The sequence below is a fragment of the Pelodiscus sinensis genome, chromosome 6 (assembly GCF_052426305.1).
Source record: "Pelodiscus sinensis isolate ZL-2025 chromosome 6, ASM5242630v1, whole genome shotgun sequence".
NCBI lineage: Eukaryota > Metazoa > Chordata > Testudines > Trionychidae > Pelodiscus > Pelodiscus sinensis.
The window spans coordinates 46,339,228-46,365,330 of NC_143057.1; the positions used below are offsets into that span (position 1 = coordinate 46,339,228).

Consider the following 26,103-nt stretch of genomic DNA (forward strand, 5'->3'; position numbering starts at 1 on the left):
AATAATTTTCCTCCAGGTCAGATTGAGTGTGACTTTGGCAGGGTTTTTCCTTCCTCTGCAAGATATGGGTGTGGGTCACTTGTCAGGATTGCCTATGTATATCTCATTTAATTTCTGTGCCACTGCAGAGGCATTGAGCAATGACTCACCTCAGTCTAGAATATTTAGGTCTCCTATGGCTCTATAATACTTTGGTCTAATTTCAGTTGTTGGGTTTAGTGTGTGGCTGCTTGATAGTGTTGGTAGCCTGTGCTACGAGGAGATCAGACTAGATGACCTAGTGGTCCCTTCTGGCCTTAAACACTACAAAAGTTGTGGCTATTGTGCTATTGGGCTATTGTATAAATTGTGTAAGGAGGGGTTTGTTTTAACCACACCATTTTTACATTTTCACTTTAATAATATATAGTCATGTTGGTATTTACATCATTCTTTTTATAGAGCTCAGAACAAAAGACCAATGGCTTTCCTTTATAAGCTGTCCCTTTAAACAGAAAAAAGCCCCATCCCTACCAGGCTTCATGCTCATTTCACATATGCCAGTGTAAATCTAGATCACTTCATGTGAAATCAGTGGCGTTATATTAAATTAGTGAAAGTAAGGCAAGAATCAGATGCTGGGTATTAAGCTCATTCAGATACTTTTATGGCTACACTAATATGTTTTGAAATTCTCCCTTATCCATAGGCTGACCCTGCAAAGGACTCCATGTGTAGAACTTCTACAGATGAATGAAAGCTAAGTGATGTGCTTGCTGGATTTGTTTAACATGGCTTCATTCTTTTCTCCCATTTACCCCTGTTAACACCGGCAGCCCCAGGGATGGACCTGGCTCTCCAATTAGGAAGGCAGGATAAGGGACGCCATGAAGTTAGGGAGGTGGGGTGGGTTCTAGAGTGGCCTAGGGGATAGGGCATTTTTTACCCCACTGTCACTCACTTGAAGTTGCTCCTGATTTTGAAAATTAGTTAAGCATGTGCTGAAGTTTAGGTATATGCTAAACCCCATTGACTTCAAAGTTAAGCATGTGCTTAGTGCTTTTGCTGAGTAGCAACATTTTGCTAAATTAGGCCCTTTATACCAGTATGAGAGGAGAATCAGGTCCACCTAAGTAAATCATGAAATCTATGAACTAAGGGAGAAATATTCAGATACAAATGATTTAGGATGACTAGTCTCATTGAATTGTAATAGGATTTGTGTTCCTTAATCTTTTCGATAATTTAGAAACTCTTTCCTTGAACCTGTTCTTGTAAACTATTTGTATTAAGAATAGTGAAATGTTTTTAATAGACATGTATTTCTTGTACAGTACAATAACTCATAACTAAACCAGTAAAAGATCTTGATCTTACAGTAATGGCAAGTAGCTCCCATGTAACCTGTGTTAGTGCAGTTGCAGAAGAAGCTGTTCCAGGACTGTGTGCATTCACCACCATGCTCACAATAATTAGGCAAACATCTAAAAGGACAAAAAAGAAACAGTCACCTTTGTACGTTTACAGTAACCTTAGTTATCACAGCATGGCCTTTATGATAAAGACGATAAGAGAGGTGTAAAGATGAGTGTTGTATGCATGGAAGAGACACCTGCAATAAATAAAAGCAACAAGTAGTCTTATGGCACCTTATAGACTAACATTTATTGGAGCATAAGCTTTCGTGGGCAAAGACCCACTTCGTCAGATGCATGTCAGATGCATCTGACAAAGTGGGTCTTTGACCACAGAAGCTTATGCTCCAATAAATCTGTTAGTCTATGAGGTGCCACAGGACTCCTCGTTGCTTTTGCAGATTCAGACTAACACACCTACCCTTCTGATCCCTGCAATAAAAATACATAATAATTTTCATTGTGGCTGCTGCTAAGTCTCTATTATGAAAATATGGTACTAATTGATACATCAATGATAAATTACCATTCATAATTCACTGGACAATTTCATAACAGCTGCATTTTCTTCCATAGGATGTTTCAGAACAATGCAGCACTTCGATGGATTATTGTCCATATTATATGATTATGAGAAGTATAAAATATTTCTTTTCTGTAAAGTATGGGAATAGGTAGTGAATAGGGAGTGACTGCCTCAGCGTTTCAAAGTGGCAGCGCTGCACGGAGACCAGGATGCCGGCCTCCATGCTGTGCTGCTGCTTTGAAGTACCCCCGTCTTCTTCCCCTCTTGCTGCTTCTATCTGATAGGGAAAGTGAAGGGGATGTGGCTAGTCGACTAGTCCTTAACATCCCTAATCTAGACTTCTAATTCTGATTTTAGTTATCTGAGTGAAAATCTGGAGAAACTCAGTGGAATTACTTTTGATTTACAATAGTATAACTAAGAAGAAAATTTAGCCATAACTATTCAATGGTGGAAACTGCAGAGATATTCCTTAGTATAAATTACAAACTACTACATGATTTGGGGGCAAAAGAGGAGGACATTAAATCCTTGCCCCAAATCCTAAAGATACTGAGTAGGAGACTTCATGCTTTACTTAATTGTTATTCAGAATGTATAAGAAGGCTTTATTGCTGAGAGTAACCACAAATAATTATTTTAACAAAAGAGAACTTAAATTCTTTCACCGTACCTCACTGTTATTTTTCAATACATTTAATAATCTTAGATAAGTATTACGTTAGTGGTGTCAGAAATACTTCAGTGTATTAGTCTATCTGGAAATATTCAGATTCATACTTCCACTACTGTTTATTCTTTAGATATATGGGAAAGATTGGGTTCATAAAGACAAAATACTAGGAGAAAAATTGAGTAATGTAAATAAATCTAATTCCACTGATTTCAGCATAATTATACCCAAGAATACAATCTAAGAAACTGGCCTTTATCTTTTACCTCATTTACACAATAGGTTTCTGCATCTCAGCTCTGCATGATAAATACAGAATTTAGCTGCATTATAATTTGAGCTATTCTGACTAGGGCATAACATTTTTTATATACCTGAGACTGAACTATTGTTATACTAAACACTATAGCGGTCATTGAAAGGAATTGTTCTTGCAGAACAAATATGGAGTAGAGGTGTTTTTATGCTGTATAGATGAGACCAGTCACCAGCTCTATTATATACACATATACTAACAGTCAAACTCATAAGTCATTTCTTTAATTGTCATTCAGCAATTTTTCACCATCCTCCTGCAATGTTTTCCCCCAATAAATATGTGGTATCCATCTTACTGATAAATACATAACTATCCACAAAACTTAAGCGATTTTCCTGATTGCCATTTATATTGACTCCACTTCCATTTCAATTTAGCTTTTTAATACACATGATCAAAAACTGAGGTGAAACTGAAAATGCTTAAACCAGGTTTAATATAACTAGAAACAATGGAAATTATAATTAAAACATTTTAACATTGAATTTTGGCTCTTCCTTCCCTTCCAGGTTTCATAAAACAAAGTATTGCCATAAAAATTATCTAGTTCATTGAAACCCTGACTGAACTTAGATTAACAATAGCCCTCTCTATGAAGAAACACATCTTAGTAAACCCTTTCCATTGATGCAGCTCCAAAACATAGCTAATTTCTAACTAAATTATAATGCTCCATTTATTCGAAAAACACCAGAAAGAGGCATTTGCCATATGGTACTTGGCAGCATACTTCTTAAACGCATGACATCTACAGATGATGTGTTACTCAGAAACTAAAGCATTAGACCAAAGATAATTAAAAGCTAATCTTCAAAACACCATACTGAATCAGAACACAAATACATACTTTTTCAAAGAAAGAGTGTAGAGTTTTACACAGTAGTAACGTATTAAAGAATCTATCCAGAACACTCTATTTACTAGGTTTGCAAATTATGTGGAAAGACACAAAAGTGTCAAGAACAAGTATAGAAACCTGTATTATTTTAAGTATAATTGTAGGCTCAAGAACTTACATCTCCATTTGAACTTTTGATTCCTGCTGCCAAGTTACGAAGGATAATAATCCTCTATAGGCCATCTTACTTCTGTTCATAGGGGCTGATATAACTATGACAGATGCTCCTGACATTCTCTCCTCAGAGACTCGGTGCACTAACTTTGTAAGGCATTTAAACTGACTTACTGTCCTTTAAAGCTATTTTGGGGATGGCTCATGCGTAATTAGCATTTAATAAATACGATAGTAAATTGATATAGCAATAGAGAGAAAGGACATGAAAGAGAAATAGTTGAAGAGAAATATTTGTGCACCCAGGGGATTATGAGAGTCACATAGCAACACAGACATCTGTAATACCATTAAAAGGACACAGTGAAGGAGGAAGTCAAGAGCAGTGAGTGAGAGATGGGTATAACAAGGTAAGCACAAAACAAGGGGTCAGAAAGATTATAGTAAGATATTAAGAAAATATTAAAAAGAAAGAATCAATTAATTAAATGAAAATTGAACAAAAACAGGAGACTGAGAGAACATTGCCAATTGCCCAAAGAGTAAATAACTGATCAACAGGCCATCCAAGAAATTAGTATGATGCATTATTTGGGGCCTATTCTCCTCCAGATACATGGAAAACCAATATTGAAAAATTGGCCTGCTTTAAGACACCGTTTATTTGGAAGAAATTTCCTATACTACAGTAGCTCCTGAAATTGTTGAGAGCTGGGTGGGACCCCAGTTGACCCACTTCCAGAGGCAGGTGGCAGCAGACAGGGCTGGATTAATCTCTTGGTAGGCCCTAGACGCTCTCATAATTGTAGTCCCTTAAATTTGATAGAACTATATAGGGCATTTCTCCCATATCACCTATATCACCCACTTTAATTTTTGCTCTTGAAAGTAGCACATTGTGTGATAAATTCGTAATTCATTCTAAAATAATAGCCATTTTGTTGTATACTACAATTATACTTAGGATTCACCTGATTGTTAATTGGCTTATAAAGGAGAAAATTGCTACCACTATGACTGTAAAATCCACAGAGCAATGCTTTGCACCACAGAGCCAATAACTTGGTAACAATGTGCCTCAAAATCATTCAATGGCTGAGGCTGGCCAGATAGAAACAGTGTTTAGTGGTAACCTTGAGTTTTTTAAACATAACTGTGAAGTGTTTTTTAAGCAAACACTGTAGGAAAAAAGCAGTTTTCCCTCTAACATTTTCCATCCTTGAATTTTCTTATGTGCATCACCAGTACAAACAAAAAACTTATATCTAAGTATATATTTTAAACAGTTCATGGGTATGGAAGACAAAAAATTTAAAACAAGGGATGATTAAAAAGGAGCAATGCTTACAATGTTTATTTAATATCAAATAAAGAGAAAATTAACACCGAGACTACGGCTAAACTACACCCCTCTTTTGGAAGAGGGATGTAAATTAGATGTTTTTAAAGTGCAAATGAAGCAGAGATTTAAATATTCTGTGCTTCATTTGCATAATAGCATCACGGCGCTCTTTCGAACAAGCACCATTTTGAAACTGAAACCACGGTTTAGACATTTTTTTTGACAATGGGGTGCTTTTTCTAAACATCCTGTACTCCTCTTTCAAGAAAGCATCCCATTGCCAAAAAAACCCACATCTAAACCGTGGTTTCAGTTTCAAAATCACACTTGTTCGAAACAGCGCCATGACGCGATTATGCAAATGAAGCACGGGATATTTAAATCCCTGCTTCATTTGTACTTTCGAAATGTCTAATTTACATCCCTCTGCCGACAGAGGGGTGGAGTTTAGATGTAGCCTGAGAACATAAGAACGGCCATACTGGGTCAGACCAAAGGTCAGTCTAGCCCAGTATCTTGTCTACTGACAGTGGGCAATACAAAATGCCCCAGAGAGAGGGAATACAACAGGAATCATCATGTGATCCCTCTCCTGTTATACATTTCCATATAAACGGAGTCTAGGGACACCATTCCTACCTATACTGGCTAATAGCCGTTGATAGACTTAATCTCCATAAATCTATCTAGCTCTTTTTTGAACCGTGTTAAAGTCCTAGTCTTCTCAACATTCTCTGGCAGGGAGTTCCATAGGTTGACTATGTGCCGAGTGAAGAAAAATTTCCTTTTGTTTGTTTTAAAACCTGCTGCCTATTAATTTAATTTGGTGACCCCTAGTTCTTAAACTGTGGGAATAAGTATATAACCTTTCCTTAAAAAGCGACAAGGAGTCCTGTGGCACTTTATAGACTAACAGATTTATTGGCTGCATGTCACATGAATCTGACAAAGTGGGTCTTTTCCCATGAAAGCTTATGCGCCAATAAATCTGTTAGTCTATACGGTGCCACAGGACTCTTCATCACTTTTACAGATTCAGACTAACACGGCTACCCCTCTGATACTTGACTACCTTTCCTTAGTCACTTGTTCCACACCAGTCAAGATTTTATACACTTCTATCTTATTCTCCCTTAATCTCATCTTTTCTAAGATAAAAAGTCCAAGTCTTTTTAATCTCTCTTCATATGGAACCTGTTCCAAACCTCTAATAATTTTTGTTGTCCTTCTCTGAAACTTTTCCAATACCAATCTATGTTTTTTGAGATGAGGTAACCAGATCTGTACACAATATTCAAGATGTGAGAATACTATAGTTTTATATAGTGGCAATGAGATATTCTCTGTCTTATTTTCTATCCCTTTTTAAACGATTCCTAATATTCTATTTGCTTTTTTGACTGTTGCTGCACAGTGAGTGGATGCTTTCAGAGAACTATCCACAATGACTCCAAGATCTCTCTCTTAGAATCATAGAATAATAGGACTGGAAGGGACCTCGAGAGGTCGAGTCCAGCCCCCCGTCTTGAATAACTGTAGCTACATTGGTCCCCATCATATTGTATTTGATGGGGACTACATGTATTTTATCATCCTTTCTAACAACTCAAACTAGTAAACACACCAAAATGTGTATTATCCTCACATAGCTCAGCTTTAAGATGCTAAAGCAATCTATGAGTCAACTGGAAACTTTCATGCTCTCCTTGCAAATATTAATACAATATTTACTTACACTGCAAAGGACAGACAAAGGTATGCATTCAGGCTTATATTATTTCTCTGGGATATCGGCTCTAAATTTGATTAATAGTGCACAGACATAGAACAGTACAAATAAGTAATGAAGCAACACAGAAAACAAAGTCACAAATGTGAAAATAGGAAGGGAAGTAAAACATCAGGTGGTTGGTGATAGGTATTTTAAATGAATGTTTGGGATCACTATGCAAGTGAAACAGAGACCTGTAACCACAGATAAGAGTTATTTATGTTTGCAATTATTGTGTGTTTCATCAACTCAAAGAGCAAAAGCTCCAGAGCAGCACTTTAACACATGGCTTCAGAGTGTGTAGACAGATCCATTTTTTAAAGAGCTTATAAATAGACTTCATTGTACAACACACCTAGAATCACACGTAGTATGCCCATTGACTCATGAAAGCCAGAACTATACCATGTAGAAAAAATGTCATAAGCTAGGTTTATCCACATAATCCTTATCTACAAAAGCAACCTAACTGCTTTACAATAGAAAAACACCATATAAGTGAAGTCAGATCCTGTATTAAGATCTGTTATAGTAGAATCTTTCCACCCTCTTTATTTGTCTGCTCTGGATCTGTCTTTCTCCAAACAAACTAATTTTTAGCTCAGGCTAACATCTCCAAGCAGATTGCCTCCTTTTAACACACTCAACTTGGCCAAACACAAGCTCTTTATCTTTCTCTCCTGATACTAGGAAAAATATTTTGGTCTAGAACTTCTGAGAAATCACTGTTTTGTGTTTGCACTACAAGTCTAACAGTGGGTGCTACAATATTCTTTCCCCAATCATATTTTCCTGGTATCTTTAAGATCTCGTAATTATGTCACCAATCAGTTAATACCAACCCCTGATAGCAGATGGTTACAGTGTAGGGCCATTGATGATGGGTCAGACTATAGGTGGAGTGAACAGTGGCAAGATGAAGGACAGCAGCAGAATGGATGATGGTACAGCAGAGGCAGTGACACAGAGTGATCAGTAGCAACTGTGAGCCATTATTCATTGCTCCTCTGGGTGGGAGATGAGTTCATGTGAAGCACCAATAGGTCTTTGCTCAATTTTTCTCCTATTATTTTGTCTCTCTGAACCCAATCTTCCCCATATATCTGCCTAGCTCAATCAGTAGAACATCAGACTCAATCTGAGGGCCCAGGGTTCAAGTCTCTGGTTAGTCAAAGGGGCCTTGTGTTCCTCTCTGCAGCTTCCCTTTGGGGCTCTTCCACAAGAGTCCTCTCCTGCATCCCCTTGATATCAAGAAAGAAAGGTGAGGTGACTTGATATGTTATAGAGATGTCAAAAACATTCTTAGACAGGATACCACTGGATGGACGGTGAAAAAGAGGACAACAAATGACATAAAACAAACACATTATGATGGAGTAAGAGAAAGCACTAGATACGGAGACCGAATAGAGGAGGAGAGGTAATGGAAGAAGTGACATTGAGAAGTAAGTCGAGAACAAAAAAAAAAAAAAAAAAAAAAAAAAAGATGCAACAGTAAAACAATTTGGGTGGAAATTATACCTCCCCTTGTATTGCATTGCCAACAGGATCCAACAATTTAGAGGGTGAATCCTGACCTCACTGATGTCAGTGAGAGTTTTTCTCTTGACTTTAGTGGAGCCACAGGATTCATGATAAGGGCATCTCTGTGCTACAATAAAAGATCTGCAGCAGTGCAGATATTTGGATTGGAACCTGGGCTTTGAGACCCAGAATGAGGGTTGTTTTCAGAGGCTAGGTTCCATCCCATTCCTGAATGTCTTCATTACTATTTTTCACCTGAAGGCCACACCCTCTGAGCCCCAATCAGATGACATAGTTTCAGACTGAAGGCCACAAGTGTTTTTATTGCAATGTAAACATACCCAAAGTGTCTCTGTCCCTCACTATAGCTCTGGAAATTTGAGAGGTGGGATTAATGCTCTATATAGAATAAACTTTCAAATATAGAAATAGATTTTAATAACTATACGTTGTTTTTAAAAGACACAAGAACTGTATTTATAATTAAGTTCCGTGGTTACCAGTGCTAACTTAATTGAAGGGATAGAGATTTAAACAAATGGTCTTACATTCCTCCACTTTTGAATTTTTCCTCTCTGTATGTTTATTTGTAAAATTAGTTAAAGGACTACAAGAATAACACAGTAAGCTACCTTCTGATTTTCAAAAGACAGGCATGACCCCAGTAGTGACATCCAGAATAGATTAAAATTGACACCTCTTAAAGGATGGGAAGCAGTTTGTAGAAATGTATACACTCAATCAGTTCCGAACTTACCCTGAACAGATTGTCAGCCATAACAAATCATATCTAATGAAGGATTATAACAAACTACAGTACTCTGTGGAGTAAACTAAATCTACTAATTTCATGTATTAATGTTCTGAGACTTACAATAGTTTTATATGACTTGCATATAATTATCTGTTTACTTAAAATTAGAAGGGGAATATTTTCTTTATTATGCAAACTGAAAGAATCAGTCACCATCAGCTTTATATTCCAAATTCACACAGTAGAGTGAATTCCCTCAGCATCTAAAAATAATTTTTCACATTTTCACAATTCCCTGCAGGGAACAAGTATAATAGGCCATACATTTCTTTCAAAAGAACGCTCCACCACAATTTTCAATGAGGACAATAGTAGGAGTTTCAGTTACAGAAAGGAAGTTGTTTCCTACATAAATTTATAAGCCTTTACAATAAGTCAAAAACCACAACAAATGGTTCTAATCATGTTTACTATTTTATTTGTAAGGAGTGACTTAATACAACTGCAAAGAGCTTCTATTAGTTGTAATGAGTACATTGTAATTGTTTTAGACTTTAGGGAATATGGTAGAAGAGTTATCAAAACGTACTATTTTCTGACAGCTCTGTACTTGAACTCCAGTGAAAAGTGTGAAAACAACCGATTCATAAATAAACAGACTTTTCTTACCTGTCTATGATACCACACAAGTCTATCTGAAGATTACTAAAGTTATCAAGGGAATTTTGCTGTACTGAAATCAGATCTACTGCTTTGCTACCAATGGTAATAAGTCTCATACATCCTTGAAAACCAGCAAATGGATTTTTACATTCAGAGCTGTTGCCATTATTAGGACACCCTGAAACAGACAGAATAAACAAAACAATTAATATTGGGAAGAGATTTATCTTATAAAAGCACTTTTTATATTTCAGTCCCTACTTTTTATATTTCCTGCCTTTGTAAGTTTTGTGAGGAAGGCTTAGCCAAGAGTTCTTCTGAATAATAACACTGATCCTCTTGTTCATGTTGTGTAATACTCTAATTTTCTTTATGTTCCTGGGTACTCATGTGATATTTATAAAGAATAGTATCAAACAATTGGAATAAAAAATAACCCAAACATAAAAATCCAAATTTAAATGGGCTTTATCTTTATGGAAATAAATTGTTCACAATCATCAGGGTTATCAGTCCAAGAAACGTTAGTTCAAAATGCTCAGAGAATGTGATTTGGAAAATTAACTTGTTTTACACAACCCAAGTTGTGTTACACAACCCAAGTTGAAATGAAAATGAGTACTGAATGTATTTGCTTATTTTTGTAATTATTATTATTTTGCTTTCATAATTTAAAAAAACTACCATATGCATATATTGTCTTTCAAGGCATAACTACAATGCGAGTAAAATGCATAAATGAAGTCCACTGGAACAAACCAGATCAAAAGGAATATTGTGAAAATGTTGCTGCTGGGGAAGAAAAGATATAATGAATAGAGCCTAGTAAATGAACATTTTATGTAAAGCAGTGAGCTATTTGCTCCAGTGTTGAGACTCCGGGGGGGAGTTGGGAGGGGTCGAGAGGAGGAATTCCATGTAGTACTCATTCACTTCGTTTGATATAGAAAAAACAGTAATACACTAATGAGCAGCTACATGACATGCCTCCAATTTATAAATTGGTTAACTTTCTTCCAGAGGTCAATCTTACTACAAGAATGATGCACAAGGATCCTACTTTAATCTCAAACAATATTAACTCTTAGGTGCGATCAAAGAGTTTCTTGTCTCCTAATGTCTCCATGAAATGACACTTACATATTCCATTGAGCTAATAGATATTGTCTAAATCCTGCATAAAGATGGTGAGATTTATTCTATGGGAAAACAATAACTAAGGGATACATTGAAGAGGGTGAAAAACAGTAAGTTTGGAGAGATTTTCAAAAAGTATAATACAGAACATGAAGGAAAACAAAGGCTTCTACCCTGGCAATGCTGACTGCTTTGTACAAGAGTTTTAAGTGCTCAGGACTTCATCAATACTGGGACTTAAGAACAACAATATTTTAATAATATACTACTTAGTGATACTAAAGGGTTCATACCTGGAAAGAATAACTAATTCTGTCCTCATTTACACCCTTTCAAATCAAAGGATTTTCAAGAATTCAAGGATAGTGAAATTAAGCCACAAAAACCTTAAAGATCTGTTGCATTATAATAAATGAAATAGTATAGAATATTAATATTAAATATGATAAAATATGCTACAAGACCCTTACATATCTGTTTTATTATAATAGTTTTTTAAACATAACGCAAGACAATTACTAATTGAATATTTCCAATTAAGTTAATTGTACATTTTAAAATAAGTAGCTGATAGATATTAAGTAAAATTTAATTAATGTTGCAATTACTTTTTCCCCTTATAGCATTCTGAATTTCTACTATCTTGCCCAGAATAAATTAACCCAATCTCATATTCTTTCAAAACCTTTTGTCTTTTTGAAATATATTGTCTTCTCATCGTTCTATTAGTAAAAAATGAACATTTTACATTAACATTAATGAAAGTGGTCTTTCAGGCTTGTGGTCAGCATTTTAAATCATGATATATCAAAGTGAAGGAAATAATTCCATAAACAGTGCACCCTAATACTTCATATTCCCAACAAAAATGCATATTTTCTGCTGGAATACCTCTTTTCATATTTAAATGGGTATACAGAGATACCCTGAATATTTCAGCAAATTCAGATCTGACGTGACAAAAAGAAAGGGTGTTCCAAATATCTGCTTTTCATCAGCCAATTCTCAATTCTGGATGACATTGTATAAGCTTCTGACTTGACCATAAAATTGTATTCAGAGAAACTCAGAGGTGGATAGTCAGAGTTTTCAGTGATTTGGGCTTAATTTGACCTCCAAAAGAGAATATAGAAATGTCCTGTTGTACAGCTTAGTTATGCCATTTTCTTATAACTGTCCATGCCCCTCCTGATGTGTACATCTTTTCCATCAGCTCTGTAGTGTTCATGGATGCAGATCACATCATCAGAGATGCTGGAGTCAAGAGTAGTGTAGAAAACACAGAAAAAATGAAACAAAGATTTTCCTTTTTTAAACAAAAAATTAACATTATTTATTTCACTCTCTATTTATTTATTTACATGGTGCATCTCAGACCTTAGTATCGGACAAGTCTCAGGGGGTAGCCATGTTAAGCTGTATCTGTAAAAATAATGAAGAGTCCTGTGGCATTTTAAAGACTAACATATGTGCATTATCGTTCACATGTACAAGAACTGGAATATTTGGCATTTTCTTGATGCTTGTGTGATCTGTGCTACTATTTGATCTGTTTATCTTTAAGGTGTTTCTTGGTATCCAAGGAAGCCTGTATATTAAACCAAGTCACTTTTGGAAAATGGGAAGTAAGGGCTTCTAAAAATGTTACCCAGGATGATCATAATGGCTTTGTCTGGCCTTAGAATCTATAAAACATGTATTTATTGCATTTGGTCATTTAAATTGTTAGTATTTTTGCAACTCCTGGAATCATAGATTATGAAGTCAAAGATAATGTTTTGATCATGCTGTCTAACACAGGCTTTAGGTCTCTCCTGAAATAATTTGAACATGAGTACCCTTTAGAAAAAAACCAAAGCAAATCCCTCTTGAAATAAGGGATAAGGGATCTTTCAGAAAAGGCTTTATTTTCTGAAAGATCAGTGTCTAGACTGGCATTTTTCTCCAGCAAAGCTCCGTGCCGAAAAAAAGCGGCAGACATTTTTAATCTAATGAAGCAGTGGAGATTTAAATCCCCACTTCATTAGCAATTGCGATACGTCTAATTTGCATCCCTTTTCTGAAAAAGGGATGTAGTCTAGACATAGCCCTATTGATTTAAAAACTTCCAAGATGAAGAATCCACAGAGTTCATCATACAGAAAACATTGCAAATACCACAAATACTATATATGTGGTAAAATACAATTCTTTTTAAAAAGGTGCCAATTCTAAAATGAATGTATATAGTCTTCTATTGGGTAGTAAGTAAATGTGAGTTTTAAACTAAAAACTAAATGACAACTTATTGCTGAAGCAAACAGAACAGAAAATAACTAATTGCTTTTTAAAAACCTTTCAAAATGTTAAGACTCAACATACACTGCAGTAGAGTTATACCCATCGCGACATGAGAGGGCAAGCAATGAATATTAGACTCTGTGGATAAAAGCCATTACTAGATACCGTTATATATAACTAGAAGCAAAAATTTGTGTTAGTACACCCAGGCGTGATTTTTCCCTCTGTGACAGAGCTCCTCTTCCTATGTAGGTGGGAAGAGGAATATATTTTTCAAAGTGCCTAGGGATTTTTTATTCTTCAATGATATGGTTCCCAGCCTCATAAAGAGGAAAAAAGTTTCAGCGTGAGAGGTGTCCAGACTTGAATGTTTCAAGAAGAAGATTCAAGTTGAGCATGAGGCAAGCCAAATCATTAGGCATATCTGAAAACATAGCCTAGGAACAAGCAGCACTGAATAATTGTAGGCTGTTATCACTATAAACAACAACAGCATCTTTTACCTCCAAAATAGTAGGTGCCACCTGAATAGATATGGGTAGGTACAGCAGCATGAGTGGATGAGGTTACATCATTGTCCACTGTTAGGCTCATACGACTTCTTTTGGCAGACAAAGAAACTGAATGCCACTGGCCATTATTTAATCCAACACCTAGGAGGAAAAACAAAAATAAGTTGAAACACCTACAGGTAATATTTATTAAAATAGTTAATCTGTATAAGTTTTTAATGGTAAGCATTCCGTAAACTATCCAGTTTCTTGGATATGCAAAGAAAGAAAAATGAAGAGGGAACATCAGTATGTCATTTGAAAACATAGCATATACTTCCATTACTTTTCCTTACTTTTGTAAGTTAAAATACTTTAAGTGGATAGCAAGTGATGTTCCTAATAATCAGTAATATACCTCTTTAATGCTAGTGCCTAATGTTGTGTTCTGAGTAGGGTCTTGTTGAAAGAATCATTAAGATTATTTATATAATTTCAAATTAAGACTCTACAGACCCTGCAACTCATAGAACACAGCAAACAACTTCTCCAAACATAAGTAACTGAACTCTCTAGCAAAACCCCCAAACCTGCAATGAACTCCCATGACCCAGATGCTATACTTGATGCTCTAACAGAAAAATATGGCATGCATAATGCAATGGATTCTCCATAAAATACACTGCACTGATAAAAATGCTCTCTCAGCCTAATAATGTTACAGTTAAGACATTATCATCATGTTGTCTGGTACAGTACTTTACAGATAGCACACAACATATGTTATTACCATGGCATTATTTAATTTTTCAAAAATCAATTGTAGCCTTGAAACAATAATACTAAACCCCTGTAAATTCTAGGATAACTAATGCTACTGTCACATCAATGTTGCATCATTTATTTTTGTTTGGTTGTCCATTTTATAGGGACTTCAGGAATGATTTTGAGGTTGTTCACCATGAATTTACCCTTGTAATACTAATCTATATTAATTAGGACTATACAGATGAATATAACAGTAAACTTTAGTGAGTATGCTGGGAAAATTTGCAAGCTCTTAGAACCATGCATTTATGCTAAAAATGGAGAAAGGAAAACAACAAAATGCAAAAAAAGGTTCAAATGGCCAAGTTACCAATAAGCCAGGATTTTTTAAAGTGTTATAAAACAAGCAGATAAGGCCATTTTAACTTGCACAGCAGCATACACTAAGCATATAAATCTCAGTCTCGTAGACCTTGGCAGAATGACAAGGGTTGTATATCCACATAGATAAACTTGTCTGAAGTAGTTCTTTAACATATTGTACACTAATGTTTTTCTTCGTTAGACTTACACATCCTTTGTCTATCCCTATTTGTTTTCCACTTCAACAAGCACATATGTAGCAAACTCTAAAAGACATTTATTCACTATTAAAATTAGAATTCTACTATACCCCTTCTTCAGACAAAAGCTCAGGAAAAATTGTGGCCTATAGATGGTTTTGTCCTGCCCTCATGCCTTATTGAAGAGAAATGCTTTCCAAAACCTAGTGCCAGGGAACAGGGAGGATTGTATACTTCCATTTTGCCAAAATGCTGCCAGTTAATCTTTATAGTTGTGATGCTCAATGGGAAGGGGATATCTGAAGATCTAAAGCGTGCTCCTTCTCTTACTTCCCAAGAAAAGGGAAAAAAAATAAACATAAGTGGTTGATTTGGTGACTAGAGCAGTAGTTAACAGCATGAAAATCTGTAACAGGGTGAAAAACAAGCCCCAACAAGGTGCATGTCTACACATTTCATTCTATGGTAACCCCTATTGGCATTTCTCCAGGATTTTCAGCCTTCCTGATTCAGGCCCACCCACTATTCCAAGTCCCAGTACTAAGACTCAATGAATAGCAGTCATGTGTCAGTACGTTCTGTTTAACTCTTCACTATGCTGCTACACTTCCCTGTAGTCCCAGTGTAACCAACACTGGGTAATTTGAACCTAGGATCTCTCGAACTTCCCTGTAGCCCAATAATCTGCAGCTGCCAAAGAAACCTCTTGGGGCCACTGGCAGCCAGGGTAAATTACTGGTGCCTTTAAGGGGCTGCCTGGATGTAGGGGTTGTCACAGAATGAAGGTAGTGCAAGTGTGCCTTTTAGTCATGTGGGCATTACTGGCATTTTGTCCTCTGGCAACTCCAACTAGATGTTTAAAAGCAGACTGGACAAAGAACTAGAAAAATATTACTTTTTTGTAGACAACTGTTCTATAATGTCATGGGACTGGAGTTATACTTAAGTATTTACACCTACCAGGTATTTCTTTCAGTGTCTTCCATGATAGTCTTAATACTAGTGAACAGAGAGAACTAATCACAAGTATCAAAGTGTTTTATAAACAAAAACACACAACCAGAAAAAACAGTTTTTAACATTAATCTTTTAAACTGCTCCAGCAAACAACTGAAAAATAATGTAAAGTGTTGCTATCACAGAAGAACTATATATGCCAAAGCGCAGGATTTGGATAACTCAAATGTAAAAGTCAAAGAAGGTAAAGTTAAATTTAAGTAAGAATGCTTCCCATTTCCCTGGAATGTAATTAGTTCCCTTACATTACCCATTGTACAGCTGGCCTTCAAGTGACAGAACAGATCATAAATGGCACATATTCTGCAACATTTGTGTCAGTCACACCACATATTTCCATAATGGAAAAACACAAATTTTGAAAACAAAATAATTTTTGCCTATAAGCCTTTTACCCATTCATCAAAGAGCTGCATACAGCCGTACAAGCTTCATATCACAAATGAAAAAAAAAAAATCAGAACAGACACAATCCTTAGAGGTAGCTCAAGTCCCTTAATGTGTATAAGCCCCAACAACATGTTGAGTTTTCCTTTTGGAATTGCCTTATGCCATGCTTAGCTGGTTGTGTGTCCCAGGTCTTTTTTCTGACTGAAACAGATTTATAGTTTAACAAATTACATCAGTCTCTAATCCTTGGTGTTGCATGCCGCCTCAGTAACTTTCTTGTCTAATAAGATTTCCTTTTCAAAATATAATAAATGAAAATAACAAGTATTTGAACAATGTGCAAATTACTGAATTCTTTGTCACAAAGAGGCAGCCTGTATGAATGACTAAAGTAGAGGAACTAATTTGGTTAATGGAAAATGGGTAATAGAAGTTTTTCAACATCATCTACTCATATTTGGCTTGTTTATTGTAATTTATTGGACATATAGCTCATCTCCACTTTGGATAAAATGCCATCTGTGGCCCACTTGGCCTACCCAGGAGTAAGGACCTCTACAAAGTCTGTTGGTTATGCCTGGATGCTACAGAATGCCAGTGGTGGAGGTAGCATGAACCAGTGCAGAGAAAGTTCTTCACTGCAGATATGGACCTAACTAGATTAATGAATTGAATATATTTATTTGTGGAGGATGATGCTGAATATCTGCAGAAATATATCTTTGATGTTTTGACAAGAAACATTTCACAAAATACAGCAAAATTTCTATACACAAAAATGAGGAGAAAAAATGATTATTTTAATCACACTATTATCGCAACAGTAAAGAGCAATGACCTTTTAAATTCCATATATCCATGTAAGTAGTTTGCTAGGCCACCAAAATGATAGTACTGTATCTAAGTATCAGGGGGGAGGGATAGTTTAGTGGTTTGAGCATTGGCCTGCTAAACCCAAGGTTGTGAGTTTAATCCTTGAAAAGATGATGTGGGGCAAAAATCTGTCAGGGATGGTACTTGGTTCTGTTACAAAGGCAGGGGACTGAACTCAATGACCTTTCAGGGTCCCTTCCAGTTCTAGGAGATAGGCAATCTTCATTCATATTTTTTTTATCTGCAGCTATACTTTGCACAAAATGTGATCTAGAGTTCTGTGAGTGGTGAACCAACGCAAAAGGTGCATACTGCTCTGCACAAATACATACACAAAGGACAATGTGCATCCTATATAATAAGCGCTGAAAGACTTTGAGCAGGTCTAGAAGACAATGTGTAGAGTAAGCTGAAGTACAGCATCTGTATGTACTAGTTTTAAAATGTAATTAAAAATACATTTTTAAAAGGCAGTACATGTTAATAATCTGGGTAGTATTATATCAAATTTTCATCCATATTGTAACTCAATTTGGACCTCATCACTGAACACAAATTAACTTTGTTTCATTTCTTCCTTTTTTTCTTTAAACCATGTGGTATTACATTCTGAACATTTGATGACCAACTTGCAGAAGAGGGTACAAAGGGAAAAAAAAAGATATTAAACAACCCATCTGTAACAGAAGGATTTAGCTTATTATAACTTAATCACTCATGAATTTAATATGCCTTTCTCCTTCTAATATGGCTCAAGAAATCTTTAAAAAACTCATGGTAATGAATTCTGAGAACTATGCTCAAACTAATATGCTCTGATTTAATTATTGAATTGTGTATGTGTGAAAGCCAGGTCATAAGTCTTTGCCTGTAGGGGAACAAACCTTTCCAACCATCCATAATTTAATTACTCAATCTCCAAATGCAGACTTGATTTGCTTCAGTGAATGTAGCAACAAACACACACTTCAAAAGCTCAAAAACAAGTTCACTGTGTGGTTTTGTTAGATAAACTTTCTGCTTTAGGAGAGAATAGAGTTGTGGGTTTGTTTAAGAAATGCATGAGATTTCTGTTGACACAGACAAATGTTATTCTATATCTCAGACCATATGGAGGGATTGTTGCATTCATCACATTATAAAGATAAATCACATCTGTATAGCATTTTTCAAGATTTATTTATTATGAGGATTTTCAATCCATTGGGAATACGTTATGTATTGTTATTGCCATTTTATAGTTTACTAATTTGTCATCCATGCATATCAGTAGTCTAGTTAGAAGTCATACTACCTTCCACAGGCCTGTTAAAGTGACATTGCATTGAAGCCATTTCATTAAAATATATCATATAATTGAGCTGCGATTGAAACAGCTCCTGAAGAAGTCTAATATATCACAGTAAACTACACATCATTGACACTCTAACTGTGGAATTAACATTTGCTGATGGTGAGCCTGGGGAAGCGTGATATTAATTAAAATGGTGCTCTTTGTACATCATTTATTTTAGCTTAAAATACACACAGGGACTGATCCTGCTCCCATTGAAATGAACAACTAACTCCCCATTTATGTTTAATAAGAGCAGGATTGGTGTGTTCAACGTTGAAATTTCCATGCTTATTAATATTACTTGCATGCAATCTTTTCTGAATTAAAATAATTAATTGATTAACATTTCCTATTTTCATCAGTATAGACATGTGGAGAGAGAATAAGCTTTATAGTTATATTTAACATTCCCTCCCATCTCCCTGCCAGGAATTAGTATTCTGTACCAGCTGGCATAGATAACACAAAAGAGGGATCACATCACAGATAGAGATTGTGGTTCTAGTGGACGGGGTACTGAGATAAGATTGAGACCTTGGTTTCATGCTCATACTCAAATCTGATCCAATATGAGTCTTTGGGCAAATCTCGGTCTCACTGATTGCCCTTTCATTTGTTATCTTATCTATTTGAACAGAAAAGCCATCTGGCAGGAACTATGAGTCCTATTGTGTCCACCCAGTATTTAACAACCTAACGTGGGACCTCAAGGCACTATGGTAATACAAATAATTTTGTATAAAAAGAATCACCTGTTCTCTAGTGAGGACATTGCCAAATGCTAGCTTAAGAGTAAGGTAGGACAATAAGTTGTTTCCCTTGCCCAGATCGAATAAGATGCTTACATGTTATTATTAAGGGATTCACATAAGTACTTACACATCACATATACAGAGTTGGGGGATGATTCCACAATCCAAAGTCATGAAAGTACCGTAGTTTGATTCCTGGGAAATTTGTCAATAGTTTGAAATGTGCACATACATGTTACATTAGAAAAGGAGATCAAGGACTGCCTTGGAAATCTTTTGGGTAATACAGGAGCAAGGATTACTCACATGAACACGAGTTTCAGGACCGGGCTCTTGGAATAGGTAATTTACCTAAGTATAATTGCTCACGTAACAAATTTCTGCATAAAATCCATTTTCGGTTACCTGCAGTGATGTCACTTTGTGTTTTCCCTGGTTTATAGAAGCTCATTTTAACTTTCCCATCGCTCAGATAAAGGAGGAGACCACCTGAATTCTGGTGTAGTTTACTGGACAACAAAAGTCCCTCCTTGTTCCAGGTGCGAAACTGAAAACTGACGTATACTTCATCTTGCCCAGATGTGTCAGGCAATGCTAGATAGCTACTGGCACTCAGAAAAGTAACAGGAACCATCTGTGTCTCTGAACAAGAAAAGGACATGTTGCCCTGGCAATAAATACAATAAATGCAGCATTAGGAATTTTCTGAGGAACACAGTTCATTCTATATGTAGTTGCATGCAGATATATGTAGATACCACATCATCTAGGGTTCATCATGACAGTGAATAAAGATTAATAAAGTTTCTATTTATTTTAGCTGTTTTAATCCAAAATTCAATTAACCTCATGTATAAAGAAAAATATCAGCCATCAAAACCAGCAATTCACTAAATTGTTCATCTGAACATAGAAACCCATAGAAGTCCCTTCTAGGCAACTGCAGAGTAGAGGCTTGTACCAAATAAAGTAAGAACGTGGCTTACACACATGACAGAATGACATCCCAGAGAGTACACAGAAGACTTCTCATTTTATTTTGGACCCAGCCTGTAGGACAGGGGTGGGCAATAATTTTGATGGGAGAGGCACTCCAAGAATTTGGTAAATGGCTAATGTCCACACTCTTCCATGATATTAATGGAGAAGGTGCAAGGTCTGGGATGGAGATTGGGTGCAGAAGGGAGCTCACAGTAGGAAAATAGGGTGCAGGAGGTAGTGTGGGATCTGGGAGGGAGTTTGGGTGAAGGAGGGGGCTGTGGACCTGGGCGACAGGATTGGGGTGCAGGAGAGGGTGCATGGTCTGGGAGGATATGGGTGCAGGAGAGGATTCTGCCCTGGAGAAGAAGACTATGGGTGGTTCAGGGTCTGGGAAGGGGTTGTGATCTGGGGTTGTGGTGTACTGGTATGGGTTGTGACCTCGGGTAGCTGTTTTGTGTGCAGAATAGGTATATAAATTCCCATTTAATTGGGTAACTGATTAAATGTAGTGTTTAACCAATTAACCGATTACAGGTAGGTGGGTGAGGGGCAGGAGCAGGGTACAAGTTAACTTTACCCAGTAAGCATCACCCATTAAGGGTGGTGATGGTCAGCTAACTGGTTACCCATCACATCTGTAGTGCAGGAACAGGGGAGGGGGGGTCGTGTTGCAACCTGGGGCAGGGGTGTATGAGGGGGAGCAGAGAATTGCAGGGAGGGAGGAGCTGGGGAGCAAGGTGAAGACTCTGGCTAGGAGGTGTTTACCTAGGAGGCTCTCAGCCAACAGCTCAGTAGATCCCTCAGGTAGGCTTACTGCCTTCTGCACTCCTCACATGCCACTCAAAGTGGCTGCAGGGGTTATGTGCTTCTTTGAGCACCATGAGACCTGGGGGCAAGAGGCTTTGTGTGCTGCCCACTTCCCCCAACACAATCTGACCAATGGGAGCTGTGAGATGGTGCTGGGGGAAGAATATGAAGCTCCCCACCTCTCCTGCTCTGGGGGCTCATGATGCTCAGAGAAGCACATGGCCACTGCAGTCAGCCACTTTGAGCAGCATGCGGGAGCATGAAGGCAAGAAGCCTGCCTGTGGGTTCCACTGGTCTTTGAGCTGGATCCATTGGTTTAGTAGGCTGGATTTTCAAGAGCTTAGTAGGGCTTCTAGATGCCAGATAACATTCCAATGGTTGCAAAAGCCTGCTACAAGGTGCAAAGGGGATTAAATGCTTTTAGGGAGGAAGGACTGTTTGCGGGGGGTGGGGGGAAAGAGGGAGAGGTGCTGGTAAGTGATAGATAGCATTCCATTTTTAGTTCTTGCAAAAGTTTATTGCACTAAAACCAATCTTTTCAATTCAACCTGATTTAGAGTCTACACTGAACACACTCAGGGTATGTCTACACTACCCTCCTAGTTCGAACTAGGAGGGTAATGTAGGCATACCGCACTTGCAAATGAAGCCCGGGATTTGAATTTCCCGGGCTTCATTTGCATAAGTGGGGAGCCGCCATTTTTAAAACCCCGCTGGTTCGAACCCCGTGCAGCGCAGCTACACGGGGCACGAACTACCGTTACTCCTCGCTGCACGAGGTTCGAACCAGCGGGGTTTTAAAAATGGCGGCTCCCCGCTTATGCAAATGAAGCCTGGGAAATTCAAATCCCGGGCTTCATTTGCAAGTGCAGTATGCCTACATTACCCCGCTAGTTCGAACTAGCGGGGTAGTGTAGACGTACCCTCAGATATAATTGTAATTCACCCAAATACAAAGCACACATTTAGTAAAGCAAATTACCTCACTGAACATTAAATGGTGGGGCTTGTTGTCTGGCTTGTTGGAGAAGGTAAGTAGAGAGCCAGAAATTACGTGCTAGTGGAGGCAGTGCCATACCAGCATTTTTACAGTAACCCACCTCCTCCCTTCCCCCCCACCCCCCCTACCAGGTGACCAGAAGAGGAATATTTATGCTCACATCTGTGCAGTAAAAGCTTTTCTTCAGCAACACTCCACTAAGCAGCACAAATTTAGTAACACAAAAACCTATGTGCCCAGTTGGCAAACAATAATACAAACAGAATTATAACAAGTGCTACAAAAATATGTGGATCAGAATAGCAACAGCAGATTTCCACAATATGGAGACAGAGCTAGTCTGTGAACATTTTATGACTCTTGGTACTCAGACAATATGAACTATATTATTTAAACAATTGATGTCATCTTTCAAGCTATATATATAAATCACACAGTATGTCTAAAGGTTAACAATTTGTTTTAAGCAATCAAACAATATTTTAAGCAAGCAACCTTTAAATGTTGTAAGGTACGTAGAACTATACCTTACTGGTACACCAGGCTGCAACACCTCTGAGAAAATATACATCCACAAATCGGTAAAATATGTTTTATTACAAGAAATCCAGAGAGAAACTGGAACACTCATTTGCTTCTGTCCTTGCAACAATGCATTAATGGTATATCTAGGCAGCAACTAAACACCTATGGCTGATATATCTAGACAGCAACTAGAAACCCCTGCATTGCTCTTATTTGTGAGAGCGAACTTAGGCACACAGGTCTTAGGTTGCAATATGTTTCATTGTTGTATAGACATCTGGACCCAGTTAGATTGGAGAGTCCCAGAGCTCAGTGTTTAGCCTGAGATGGAAGTCTACAGCTCAGTGAAACAGCTCCACAACCCAGGCCTAAGTCAGCTGGCACGGGTTAGCTGTGGACACTTTTTTCTGTGTAGACATACCCTAAGTTTCTCTATTCTAGTAATAGAAATGTAGCCGTGTTAGTCTGGTGTAGCTGAAGCAAAATGCAGGACTGTGCTACATAGTCCTGCATTTTGCTTTCTCTATTCTGCTTTTTACTGTCAGTAAGGGTGCCAGAAGATGCTCTCCATTTATGAATGCAACCATAAAAGTATTAATAATAATAAACTGAGTTGATCCAGGGTGAAAAGGCAAATCATTAGACTAATAGATCTTCTTAAAAGCTGAAAGTGTTACCATCTGCAAAGCCTCCTTTCACATTATTTGGATAGCTGCCTGATACCATGACAAACAAGCACACTGTCTATTTAACAGGAGTAGCACAGACACTTTCTTGCCCTTTCACAACTCTAAGGCTGTTTAGACTACAATGATCTATCGGAAAAAGGTATGCAAAATGGCTCCGCAATTTCTGTACCTTTTTCCAATAGTTTTGTCAGAAGAGGCTTTTCTGAAATTTGGCCCGGCTACACTGGGCTAAATTTCAGAAAATCCTCCTCTTTTGGAAGAGCCCTTCTTCCTCATGGAAGGAGGAAGATAGGGCTTCCGAAAGAGTGCGTCTGCTCTTTCACAAAAAAAAAAAAAGGGGGGGGGGCAGAAGAATAGATGTGTTCTCTGGACGAGGTGGAGTTTTTCCAGGATACCTTCAGTATCCCAGAAAACACCCTTAAACTAGATGTAGCCTAAGACAATTCCTAAATATTTCTCTATCCGAGCTATACAGCTGTTTATATTGAGATGAAGCAGATGCAATTTCTGATTTCTTGTACAATTTTTCTGTGACTACATGTTACTAAACAATTTCCCATAAAGGGGTAATCAGAGCGGATATTATTTGCTCATTTGTTTTCTATCATTTTTATGGAACTGCTGGAATGTTTTGGATCAGGTACACACAACATGTAAAACAAATTAAAGCAGAGAAAGGATCAAATATTCCAATTCATGGGGGAGAGAGATGAACTGACCTGATTGTTTAACCACATTTTTGTCTCTGCCTCTCCCCCTTCGAAATAATTTTGAGGTTGGAAAAGTAATTTGTATATTTATTTTTAGTTGTTATTTTTTCAGCTCTGCTTCTGACTAATGTTGAAACTACCTCCAATGTCTTGTGATATTATTGCTCAGAGAAGCAGCCGTAATTATAACAACACCTGCAAGGCAGCATGCAATAGTGAGTTTTCCAAATTTCTGGATGTTTGAGGCTTAGATAGGTCAGATACGTTTTATTGAAATAAAATCTTTAAATGGTTAGTGTTTGTCCATCAGCTCTCTTGGTTGCATCATGACAATTTGATTAAAATATATCAAGCTAAATTATAGTTCTACAGACACAAGGCAGTGTAAGATGGGGGAAAGGATGCAAATGCCAGTGCTGGATGTAGCCTGTATAAGATAAAGTGCTCGTGAGCGCTCTGAGAAATAGTGTATTTCCTATTTGCTTAAAAAAAAATCCTTCTGGTGTTTACTCAACCCTGATGTACTCAGATAACTCCCTCTATAATTCCATATGATAGAAGAAGCAATGTCAGGCCTTGGTATACCTACAGCTATAGTATCCTAATTATATTTGCTTCTAGGACAAAGGAACGGAGATAGAAAATCCTCAACCTGATGAAATTCACATGGAAACAGCCATATTGTAGCATGAATTTCTTGATTTAGTAGGAATCTCTTACCATAATGTAGATCTGAGGTTTATGTCTCTTGGCCAAATCAATAATGTTTACTCCATTGTAATAAAGGTTTTCAAAACACCCGTGAAAGTTCTTGCGTGATAATGTCCCTGATTTTCCAGGCGCTGGGATCCCTCCAAAGCTGAGCTTAGAAAGAGAAGAGAAATCAATAATACTATTAAGTAATTTTCTGAAAGTCTGCTTGCAAAGCAGATGATAAACTTCAACAAAGGTATAACAGCAGCAATCAGAAGTTAGCCAATTATGAATCAATCTATTTTTAGCTCTTTGTTGTCAAATGTGGTAACTTAAAATACAACTTAACAAAATGTATACCATACAAAAATATGTACATGTTAAAGCCATGTAACCTTAGAGAGACTGTTTTCCTTAAAAAACTCTTTAGGAGTTTTAGGTTAAAAAAAAGCCAAGAAAAAGTATATTTCTTTTAAAACTCAAAAATCATACCTTTAAATTTTGGAAGTAAATGGCATACATATTAAATAACAGCAGTTCTCAAACTTTTTAATAGTGTGAAAACCTTAACCTTAATATAGGGGTTATTTTTGGACTGATGTCTCCTCCCATTTTTTATCTTATTATATCCTTGTAAAAGTTACAGCAATCACTCACATGGTAAAGTAATATTAGAAACATGTTTATGCATTTTTAGCCAACAAAATGAAAACAAGTATTTTCCTTAAAAAAAAAATAATTACACCATCTGCTACAATTCTTCATTTTGGGCTAGACCCTGCATGGTGCTGACCCATGGCTTTGATCCAACTAAGACCTTAAGCATGCACAGACTTAACTGTAAGCTTGTCCCAGTTGAAGTCAATAGACTATTCTGTGCTTCAGTTTAAGTATATGCTTAAGCACCGGGCTGGTTTCAGGCCAGAGTGCTCAGCACTTTACAGGATCAAAGAACTTTAACTTCCCCATTCACCTGTTTTATTTCTCTCAACTGAAAATAGGAGGAGAGCCAGCACTATGTAATCAGCCAGCACTCTACAGACCAGAGGCTGGAAATTTCTGCAGTACATTATACACATTCCTTTAGAGCCACCTGTAAATAGCAGAAATGAG

General features: G+C 37.1%; 1 protein-coding gene across 1 annotated transcript in view; it reads right to left on the reverse strand.

Annotated features, from left to right (window-relative positions):
- The window catches only part of CNTNAP4 (contactin associated protein family member 4), a 304,206-nt gene that overhangs the window by 80,935 nt on the left and 197,168 nt on the right, over positions 1 to 26,103 (reverse strand). The window contains exons 7-11 of the mRNA XM_075931856.2: positions 25,018 to 25,161; positions 19,991 to 20,252; positions 13,899 to 14,048; positions 9,985 to 10,156; positions 1,357 to 1,463 (exon numbers count right to left, since the gene is read on the reverse strand). Of these exons, the coding sequence (XP_075787971.2) occupies positions 1,357 to 1,463; positions 9,985 to 10,156; positions 13,899 to 14,048; positions 19,991 to 20,252; positions 25,018 to 25,161 (835 nt within the window). The remainder of the gene's footprint in view (positions 1 to 1,356; positions 1,464 to 9,984; positions 10,157 to 13,898; positions 14,049 to 19,990; positions 20,253 to 25,017; positions 25,162 to 26,103) is intronic.